At 37.4% G+C, this 11,597-nt stretch overlaps 1 protein-coding gene across 1 annotated transcript; it reads right to left on the bottom strand.

Annotated features, from left to right (window-relative positions):
- Positions 1 to 6,427: 6,427 nt before the first annotated feature.
- Positions 6,428 to 11,395, bottom strand: fgg (fibrinogen gamma chain). Its single transcript, XM_027020479.2, has 9 exons — positions 11,317 to 11,395; positions 11,159 to 11,215; positions 10,762 to 10,945; positions 9,917 to 10,001; positions 9,140 to 9,270; positions 8,552 to 8,685; positions 7,899 to 8,083; positions 7,286 to 7,563; positions 6,428 to 6,959 (listed from the first exon to the last, which is right to left on the bottom strand). The coding sequence occupies exons 1-9, from the start codon at positions 11,374 to 11,376 to the stop codon at positions 6,781 to 6,783; spliced, it is 1,293 nt and encodes a 430-aa protein (XP_026876280.2). The 5' UTR covers positions 11,377 to 11,395; the 3' UTR covers positions 6,428 to 6,780.
- Between the last annotated feature and the right edge of the window lie 202 nt (positions 11,396 to 11,597).

Consider the following 11,597-nt stretch of genomic DNA (forward strand, 5'->3'; position numbering starts at 1 on the left):
ACGTGTCAATTTTAAGCAGCTGAAATCCACACGTGTACACGAGCCACACTACACGAAAGAACAGGCGCATTGACGCTAAAAACCTAATAGATTACTACCCTCTAGTGGTTTGAGTGGGAAGAACATCAATAAAACGTTTCAGCCACTGCTCGCTCGCTCGCTCTCTCTCTCTCTCTCTCTCTCTCTGTATGTGTGTGTGTGTGTGTGTATGAGAGAGAGAGAAGCCAAAGGGTTTCAGAGAAAATGACTGAGAATGAGAAAGATAGCAATACAAAATGCGAACAAATGTGTAAAATGTGTGAAACATCCTGGTTCAGTCATTTTTACAATTTATTACAATTATTTATTAATTTTTTACAGTGTTTCACTGTAAATTAAAGTAAAAGCCTATTGTTCCATCACACCACTGTATATTAGTCACACTGTCTAAAATTCCTGCGGGTGTAAAGAGTCAATAGGGCAAATTCTTTTGCCATCAATAGAAGATCAATATGAAATCAGCAATACTCATGAATCCAGCAATACCTAAACTCCAAACAATCAATTGTTAATAGTTTGTAAAGTTAAACTTTCTTTACACTCCACTTGAGCCTAGGGGTAAGGTATGTGTTTCTAATTAATTTGGTGGTGAGTGTATAAAATGTTTTCCAGCAACATTTTTGAGAAATTGATTCTTTTAATTTTGGATATGGAACATGTGATCCATTTTGCTTGTGGAAGTCTGATTAGTGAGCATGTCTGTAAAGGTATATTTGGTGTGGCCTGGTCTGGTTTATTCTTAAAGCAATGAGACTGTGTAATCCTGATCCAGGTCTGTGGGCTGCAGTGACTAAATGATGTCACTTCCCTACTTCCTCTCATTGCAGATGAGGCAAGTTGCTGGAGGCAGAGAGGGGACATCTTTAAAATAAATTGACATTTATTAAATGCACATATGTGTATATACTTTTTGCTTTTGATGTAAAATTCCACATTTAGCTGCTATAATAGCGATGCATGACAAAATGTGTGTGTGTGTGTGTGTGTGTGTGTGTGTGTGTGTGTGTGTGTTTAAAGAAAAAGCTGTACTGTGGTATATTTTATATGGTTATTTAAAGAAGCTGCCTTGAATTGTGTGAAGAATATTTTACAATGTAATGGGAGAGTTTTGCACAGTAGTATATTGAGATGTTAGAGCATCCGCTGCATTCCATTATCAGGATCTTGAACCATATAACACGTCCAGCAATTAAACCATGTGAATAACATAGTCTGGGACATGACCTCCTTATGTAAAATTGATTAGACAAAATAGCTTTTAAGATTAGGAAATAATTCAGACCTTAAACATCAAACCAGACCAGACAAGCTTCTGAGGCAGTAATGGGCCTACACAGGGCAAACACATTATATATAATTGCAGGATTTCAATTTACATACACTTAACCTTTAAAGTCATTATGCCACACCTAGAAAATAATTTACTACATGCTGGTTTGCCCATCAACATGACAATCAGATGACATGTTAAATGGTGCATTTAGCCAGCTCATGTACTTTGAAAAGAAAATGCATCAAGACTGGCAGAATTTTAACATTCATAGCAATCTTCACCACTAGAAGAGAATCATCACGGGTGCATCAAAGACTTTTTATAAGACCATTACAAGTCACAGTGTTCCTCAAAATTAAGAAAGACCTTGACATATCTTGTCAGTAGAAGCTATGCATTTTTTCAACTCTGTGACAAAGACAATCACCAGAATGAGTCAGCAGATTAGATTAGGTATCGTATTGAATCATATTTCATATTAACATTTGCACAAGCAATGAACTAGTGCAACAACTCAACATGTATGATAACTTTGACTGCAAGAAATAATACTCTATGCAATGTAAAAGATACTTTTGAAATCCAGAAAAGTGGGTAAAAAGTATTTATCCAGCATGATCCATATATCATGATTATTAATCATCCTTTTAATTCCGTTAAAACCCAGATATATTTACAAAAGCACTCAAGTAAAAAAAAAAACATTAGTTGTAAAGAGTGCGTGCCTATCTTTAACTTATGCATCCTTACAGGAAGAATACGCTTGTCATTACAGACAGGCATTCACTGTGCACGAGCACTTAAAACAGCGAACTTACAGAAAGCAGAAGTGCATTGCAATGCACACATGAACATCCAGGTAAAGATGTTTTTGTGTTTTTGCACATCAGTTCCTACAAACATTGGACTATTACAATTACTTTTCCATATTCTATGGCAATGTTATTTTTACACAGGTTCTTGTTAAACAGAGAGTAAACAGTAGTCTTAATATTCGCATGAATACATCACAGGTCAGAGGATTATACTGAGTGAATGAACTTGAAATAAACGAACTGTCAGCATCTTCCTTAGCCCATAATGTCTACACGACCATTCAACTTACGTTTCCTGAATAGCCACAACCGTTAAATCCTTGGTGCGATCGCCTTAATAGCAGCTTACACCCTACACCAGCGATCTTGAAGCGAGAGGGGGGCTGCTAATTCTCTGCACTTCTTACAAAGCAACACCACCCACCCCCCGCAACTTGCTCTGTTCCGAACATAGCATGGAAGGGAGTTCCCAATGAGACACCCAGATAGTATGTTCTTTCTAAGACAGTTTGTGGATTATTTAAATACTAATATAATGTGAGAGAAGCACAAAACAAACAGAAGTGAGAGACAGACTTCATTTAAAACTAACTTAATTAAAACCTAAGACAATGTCTGCACAAGTAAAGCTTGCAAAATAATATTTCCCTCTTTATACTGACTTTGTATGATATCACAATGAAAAAGTCTGGGAAAGACAACCATGTATAAAATTACAATGACAGATACTTTTAGTTCCGACAAGATTGAGTTCAAGCTCAGAAAAGTAATTAAACTAATTTAAGAGGGATGTCTGCAATCATTCCTCCCCCAAATCTTACGGTAAGCCTTAGTTCTTTAAAACGTCTTATTCCTCTCCTATATAATCTCTGCACAATAAAGCAAAGATATAAAATAACTCCTTAGTAACTTTAAGGCTACACTAAGATTACAATAAGACATTGCAAATGCCCCTGCATGATGAAAAGGGGAAAAGCACATGTAACCCAAGTTACCAAGGGAACCATTCAGCAGTATGACCCCCTAACCTTTGGGAGGCTGTTGCCATGTCAACAATACATTATGCATCAGCCCCATGAAATGAAAGCCATCTAAAGAGGGGAGGGTATGTGCATTCCTTTTTAATTCAGGATTTTCTTTGATACTGACAGAAGACACTAGCAATGAATGTGGGTTCAGGCGTACTCTCCCTGTGCTTGCCCCATTTTTTGTTTGTAATAAAATTGAAAATAATCACATTAAGAAGGTGCATTTCCAGAAAAAAAAAAAGTATGAAAACTTTGTTTTCTTTTCACACCCAAAACCTTCAACATGTTTTCAAATCTTCCCCAGACAATATGCATGCTTAAAGTGTGCATCAGCATAGATTCCAAGCTGGTCACAACTGGTCAGTGGTTATTTCAGCCACTTACCAATACATCTATTGATTCTTCTTACTCTGTTGCAGGAATTCTCTGTTCCAGTGGAGTCTCAGCATGCTGACATTTATGAGGAAAGATGTAACTCGCACCAGTATTAAATCAGATAATAGAAGGATATTACGGTAAATGATACTGATGAAGAAGCTAGCTAAATGAGATGATGCAAAAGAGCCAGTGTACACACAAATGTGTTTTTGATTAATACAATGATATGCATTGTAGGTATGACTGGTCGGATTACACCATTTTATTAAATGGTGTAAATCAAACCTACACATTGCCAAAAGTGCTTAGATATTAACTTCTGAGGTCTCCCACAACACAGACACTGGGATATAACATGTTATAATATTTTAGAATAGAAAGTTAGAATAGAACACATGATCCTATATCATATCCTTTTTTATTGAAAATGATATTTAATTACAACAGTAAAGATTTAGTCTGGACCCTGGAGATTACTGCACTGCATCCTGAGGGCGTTTTTAATCAATAGCACTCATTCCTGTATATAAACTGATACATCATCCTTTGGAAAATATTTGTCTTTATGAACCTTTGTCAATCAGATGTATGAAGCTATTTACAATAGCAGCAGACAACAACCACAACAGCATCAGTAACAGCAACATGAACAACAATAACAATTTTCTGTTTATTTGAGTACAATGATTGGGCATGAATTTCCTTTCTCATTTAAGGGTTGCATCCAGTGAATACATCTGGAATGTCACAAACAGCATTATGTGCGACTGAAGCAGCACCTAATTGAGATTGGTTAGAGTGTTCCACAAATGATCATTGTCATACCGCTGCAGTGTAAAGCTGTGTTTGATTACATTAATCTAGATCAGAGCTATATGTGCTGAGCTATGAGAGAGCTATGGGTTTAGACAGGGGTGACACAATTCAGTATCTTACACTTCCGACATAGGTGCAGCATCTGCGTGTATCGTAGCGGTAAGGAGGCGGATGCATGTGCTAACAGGAGCGAGATTTAATAGGGGCAAATCCAAAATTAGGGTCGTTTAGGCAGTCCAGGGTCACAGAGCCGACACGGAGAGTACTGGGATACGTTACATAACAAAAACACACAAAGGCAAACTAGGGAAGCAGGCTATAACTAAGGTAAGGAAACACAAAGTACAAAGAAAACAACATTCAAACTTTAATTCAAAATGAAGCAGTCAAACCTCCAAACAAACAAACAATGAATAGCCACGACCAAGGCACACAACAGGGTTTAAATACATGAAATTCACAAAACTAGAAACGAGGGACAGATGTAAGCAATCAATGTGAGGACAAAACAAAACTATTGAATGGAACAAAACACAAGACATGGAAAACACAGAACACGGAAGGGACTGAACATGACACTGTGTTCTAACATCTGAAAGCATGAGCCTTTAGTCAAGAGATTAAAGGTAGGATGGAGTTATTCCCAAAGGCAAGAGCAGAGAAAATTAATCCACCTGTCTTCTGCAGTTGCATGAACAATCAGCTCAACTGTGTTCAAATAATTGTGGTAGAAAATCACTTTCTGTGTTTTTACATATTTTATCTACATTCATGTTTATGTAATATATGTTTTTATAGACCTGAATGGATCAGTTCCAATTTGTATGAACATGTAATTGCTTTGCAAGCTCTAAACTTTACTACCATACTTTATGGTTAATTTTACTTGTATATATTTTTATTCTGGAATTTTGCCATTCTAAACCCTGCTATCAACATCATAGCAACTGAATATTTGTGTTTGTCAAAGAAAATCGGTTTTAGTGTTATCAAGTAAGCTATCATAGAAATCCCATCAAAGTGCAATAATAGCTTTGTTTCATAGAACATTATTTCTGATCTAGCCAGTGTGGTTCGGGTACAGGAGTGATTCATTAAAACATTAATGAAATGGTCAAAATGCAAATGTTGTCATTTGTGGTAATTTTGTGGTAATTTCTTTTGTCAAAGTTATCAGTCTGTGTAATCTTATTTTGTGAAACAAGGCCCAAAAAAGGGCAAAAAACACAATTTATTGCTTTGTTAAGATAGTCATAGTGTGAGGACAGGTTCTTTGTTACAACAATAAGCAGCTAATTTTCTACACTATAATTGTGCCATGAGACACTATTTACAGAAAACATATGAGCCACTGATCCTAATATGGTTGAGTGGATCTTGCTGGAGAAATACCAAAATCTGAAAGTATTTTCAGAAATGTATTTTAAAACACAAATTCCTGCTTGAAAACACCAGGAAGGACAGACATTGTAGACAAATGTTGTTCTATGTAGCTGGTCTAAGAGTTATCTGTAAGTTAATGCAGACCCACCTGTATTGATTCAGAGGACATGTCACAGGAGCATACTGAGTGCATGTGTCCTGCGATACTACCTTGAAACTGCTGACTCAATGTCTGTCAACTGATGGGTAGCCCATGACCTGGATGCCCCCATGGGGGTGAATTTTTAAAGTGAAGTGTGGCAACGCTGACCTATTGATCATGTTGGTCATGGCTAAAGTCTCCCGTGCAGAAGTAAATACACCCACACAGCTGGACAACTGCAGCTGGACATGGCGTACAACAAATACAAACATGGTGGACAACAAACACACACACACACACACACACACCTTGTCTATGTCTGTGGGTGGCTTCTAGATCAGCAACCAAATTCCTCGCTTTATTTTCATGCCAAAAAACAACATCTAATTGATAATTATTGTGAAATAATAATTTGCTCTGAGGTGACTTTAATATAGTATGTGGAGTTAGTAATCCATTTAAGCAATCCATGCTTCTTAAAGAAAAAACTTTGTATACTTTTCACAGGGTGGCACAAAGAAGCACAAATCTTTCATTTAAAAAAGGAGGAAGAATTTATTTGTCTGAAGTCCAATATGGAAAGGATGAACATGTATGATCAAAGGACACGGAACACTGAACAAAGCTGCAAAGTCTGTGAAATGGGAAAACATTTATGTAGCCATTGTTGTGGAACTAGAATATAGTGTGATGTAGCTCTACGATGAGGGTCATGTTTCCTCGAAACCAGGACACACAACGTCTGGGTGACTTGTGATCTGAGAATATGAAGTAATATAAGGTGCAAGAGACCCAGTATGCAAGAGATCCACGACATGAACACTTGCAGTCAACTTGTCTTACAGCTCTGATAGCATCAAAACAGCATACTGGGGATGAAGATCAGTTGTGCATCTAGGATCCTGGCTAGATTCCTTTGTCAAAGCTATCGAGGCCACCCTGTTGGCCACCAGTTTGGATCCGGTTGATAGGAATGATCTTCATGGTCGTCTGCTTCAAGGAGTACCAGCGACTGTGCCATGTGGCCCAGATGATGCCATTGTCGAAACCATTCGGGCCTGCATCCTTTGCGGTGTACTTACCACCTGTGGGAAGGCCATAAGGATCACTTACTTGCTAAATATTAAGGCTATCACTTTCTCGCTAATAATGCAGGAAAATGTCAGGCGCCAGCCATCCTAACGCCAGTGAGTTCATGTGAAGTGGGCTACATTCGCTTTGCACTGGCAGGTAGGTGGACTTAGTGCCAAAGGTCATTTGAGCATTTAACATCAGAGAAGAAGAGTGCTGTCCTTTGGCACTCATACATTCAACAACTGCTCATTCAGTCACAGGGCTGGGAAAAGTTACATGTAAAGAAGAAACCTCAAGCTAGTGCCTGAAAGAATGTAAGGACATCATGATTCCTTACCCGTGTAATATTTTCCGTTTAAGTGGGCAGCATGGCAACGATTCATCCACCAGCCTGAGCCATCCTGCTTGGCACAGTTTCCTTGGTACTTGTCATTGTCTCTGTCAGCTGTGCTGAACTGCATGCCATTGTGAGCTGTGTAGAATTTGTCACTTGGGTCATCTCCGAAGTCAAACCCGTCAAAGGCGTCACCGGCCTCTCCACCAAAATAATATGCATATGTCAAACGATACTGGTCTGCCTCTGGGGCTAATTTGAACATGGCGTAGTCAGCGTATCTGTATAAATAAAAACAGCAAGATATTCATGATATAAAAGTTTCTAACACAAAACACTACTGAGCACAATCATCTGTTTGTGGTATGGACTGAGTTCCATCTCTGAGTTTATTTGTTTCAGTGGAGCTACTGCATTTTGTAACGTGTAACTTGGCACTGACTTCATGGAGCAAAGTTCTTTATAGATTCTACAGGGTACAACATGATCAAATGTGCTAAAAACAACTTTAGATCATTTCTGTTCAGTACGCAGATGCATTATCCAACTTCCCATTGACAAAATGATTTGGTGGTTCAGTGCTGGTTATATATCTACAGCTCTCCCAGTGCCTTACCTTTTGGTGCCTTCCCAGTCCACCATCTCCATTCGGAGCACGTAGGGTACCGTGGACTGGACTGACAGCAGGTGGATCTTCTCATTGCCTAGCCAGAATTCAGTGGAATCATCAGGTGAGAGATAACCAAAGCCTTCTTTATACGGAACCCACTTTCTGTTGAAATCAACACTCCCGTCACGTCTCTAGAAAACACATAAAAGTTTGGCTTATGCCCCTGGAGTTCATAATAACACACAACCTTATTGTCTTCATCAAGCTATATTGTCTTAACAAAGCTAACACCCTGTCTTTCCTATATTTACCTTATATCTTCAGTGTTCATACTACATTCGCAAAGCTTTACTTAAATTTATATAAACATGTTATTCTCTAAATGCCCACTTGTGGTTTTGGTATTGATTAGCCTTATGGTTTTCATGCAATGGCCAATCAAAGTTGACTTTCTCCCCATAGATTTTAATGGCTTTTCACATTAGAAAAGTCCCCCCTCCACCACAATTTTAATTTCTGTTTTATTTGTCCTGTGCTCTTATCTTAGCTTATTATTTGTCATAGATAGACAACACAAAACTTGAAAACAGAAGTCATGCCTCCCTAGAAAATATTTTCAATATTTAAGGCTTTCTGCTTCAGAAGAATAGTTTGCATACCCTCTGCAGTACTGTCCATCCACGGCCAAATTTGTCTATTTCACAATAGACAAGGAAGGGGGTGGGTGCTCTTGCAGGCTGAACGTAGTACAGACCACTGACTTTGCCACCCTTATTTGCAATATCCTGGCAGTCTGAGCAAAATTAATAACAAGAAAATTTATATTTATTACTGTACTGCAATTATTAGTATTTATTTGCCACAGAAATCTGAAAGCAAGAAGAACATATGAGGACCAGAAGTAAAATGTGATCAGAAATTGGTGTAATAGCAGATTCAGTTTGATTCTATTTGATTTTCAATATTTCATGTTTTTAAAAATGCATTGATTCTACAGAGCTTTCAGTATACCATAGAGATTGAAATTTCAGCAAAAGGTTTCAAAGAAGCAATATAAAAACCTGATCTGTATTATGTAAAACCTTATATATTGTAGGCCTTCTTCACTCAAGGGAGTATCAACAAGTTTTAGATTTCAATAAATTCAATTCAATTCAAAGCTTTTTTCCATAGTATATTCAAATAATTACACCCTTAGTAGCAGCAGATGAAAAACAGAAATGGAGCTAAAGCAGCCAAGTTTCTACCTTTGCCTGTGATGGTCTGGATCTCCACTGTGTCCTTGCATGGCATCTTGCACTTGGCATCAAGCTGCAGTGACATCTGCCTCAAGTCTGTTATGCGCTTCTCGTTGGCAGCCAGAATGGACTGCAATTCACTGAGGAAATGGAAATGGAAACATTTTTTTTTACAAAAATTTACAAAACCTTAAGCATCAAAATTAACCAGCTGATTAGATGTGGTTAGTGTTAGTTTCCACCATTATGTGATAATAATATAATGTGAAAATGTTTCTAAGGTCTTCTGACATTTCAAATTTATAGTGCTATGAGATATTTAAGAGACATAAAATAGAATTTTTATGAAAGAAAAGGAAAGGATGTTTATATTAAAGCCATCTAGCAGGAATACAGTTTAAAAAGGTGTCTAATCTGGAGGTGTATCTGTAAAATTATGTAGGAACTGTACTCATCATTGGTACAACAAAATAGTTTCATAGAGTAATTTGGTATACAATCCCTCTTGATTTATCATGGCAAACATATAACAATGTTTAAAATAAAAATAAATTTAAAAGAAAAATGAATTAATAAATATAATAATGCAAATTGATATGAGTTCAAACTGCAAATGTTACTAGCATATTTTTAGTGAAGATTGTAAGATTAAAAGGTTTCGATAATTGCTTAAGAACATTTTTCATTGTTTCTTAAAAGAAATTACATATTAAAATGCATACATCTTTAAATGTATCAGTTTCAAAGCATCTCTTTTGTGAACATTGTACATCATGAGATACTTACTATATTTGCTCCTCCTGAGTTAGTATGCTTTTCTCAAAGCGAAGCACATCATCCAGCATACTTGAAGATTTCCGGATGTACAGATCTGTAAGAGATTCATTTCCAGAAAGCAATAGCATAGATTTCTGTTATTGTTCTTCTCCTTGAGTGTTGACTAAACAACAACTGAAAGTTGATCCCTGGTAAACCTAGCTACCTGCACAATACATAGTGAAAAACTGGAACTCTGGACTCTGATCATATTGGCTATCCTAAGTCTAGAATCAGATTCCTGTTTCCATATTTATCACATTTATTTGAGCTTAGATCACAAACGCTATCCTATATTATAGGACATATCCTATATCCTAACACTATATTAAAATCTTAGGAGAATGAGAAACAACAGTAGAGTCTGAAACACATAATAGCTAACAAACAAAACTGATCCAAGATGGACACTTAAAAGCATAGCTCCTGCTATCATTGCAAGAAATACTATCCCTTGCATTTTTTCTTACATTTTCAATTTTTTTTTTTTTTAATGGTCTCTCATTTTGCTTATTTGTTTATTTCATTTATCCATTTTATGTTATTTCTTTTGCCCTATAAAAAACTAACTGCTTGGAGAAAACTAACAAATTATGTATAAAACTAATTAAAAACTAATGCAAACTAAACATCTTAAAGTTATGGATATTTGGGCCAAAAACCACAAAAAAAACCCCACAAACCTCAGATGTTTTTACCCCTCCAGTGAAAGATTATTCTTTTTACAGTTACAAGGTTTTCTCACATGGTTCTGCTGGCACAGCTATGCCTATATTGCTGAGTAGTGCAGTGCTGCTCCGAACGAGATATGTCACCTGGAGAGGCCTTCTGAGCCTGTTTCTCTGTGTCTCTCAGGTAAAACACTTTGTCCTGGGCTCCTCTGGTGAGGTTTGCGATTTCCAGCAGGAGTTCTTCCATTTCGTTCAGGTCCCTCACAACCCCCGGCTTGTAGCGGTATAGATAATCTGTCACTCCGCATGTGGTGGGACAGTACTGTCCCTGAACCAGAGGACAGGATCATGTCAGCATGCCTTAGTGGTTGCATTCAATGTGGTGGTGGATATTGCTTTAACAGCCAAATTGTTAGTGCCCATATTTTCAAAGAGATACCATAAGATACTGAACAGCAACATATTATCTTATAACAGAATGATTATCATAAGATACAATTACCAATTATGGATATTTGTAATATATTTGAAATGAACTTACAAAGCCATCAGATGGAGAACATGAATCTTGGGATATGGAGTAATCTCCTCTTGGTTGCTGTAGAATGAGAAAAAAGCACAGCAGCAACACTCAGTGAAATCTATTTTGACTTAGAGCCCTTGTCATTGTTAATTTTGCAATGATCGTATATTCCTTACTGCTGAGGCTAACGTGCACAGAAACAGAATGTAGGCAACTGCATGTGAGAAAGCAGTCATTTTGGTCCTGCAGTCGCAACGTTGCTCCCTCAGTTTGTGTGCGACTGTTGCTCCTGCAGGATATTTATCTGATCAAGGTCCTCGGCAGGGATGGAGATAACAGTGTGCTGTGCAAATAAGACATTTGCTCACGCATGGCAAAATCACTGCCTCTATTACTCACAGCCCATCTCACAGCCTTACCATAATCTTGACAAAAAATTAACCCAGAGAGTCAGCAG

This window comes from Electrophorus electricus, chromosome 9 (assembly GCF_013358815.1).
Source record: "Electrophorus electricus isolate fEleEle1 chromosome 9, fEleEle1.pri, whole genome shotgun sequence".
Classification (NCBI taxonomy): domain Eukaryota; kingdom Metazoa; phylum Chordata; class Actinopteri; order Gymnotiformes; family Gymnotidae; genus Electrophorus; species Electrophorus electricus.

Excerpts from the sequence above, each read along its gene's own strand:
- fgg (XM_027020479.2), bottom strand. The coding sequence starts at position 11,376 with ATGACTGCTTTCTCACATGCAGTTGCCTACATTCTGTTTCTGTGCACG. Across the intron at positions 9,271-9,916 it reads ACTCAGGAGGAGCAAATATA|TGAATTGCAGTCCATTCTGG; the intron begins GTAAGTATCTCA and ends CCATTTCCTCAG. Across the intron at positions 8,084-8,551 it reads GATGGACAGTACTGCAGAGG|AGACGTGACGGGAGTGTTGA; the intron begins GTATGCAAACTA and ends TGTGTTTTCTAG.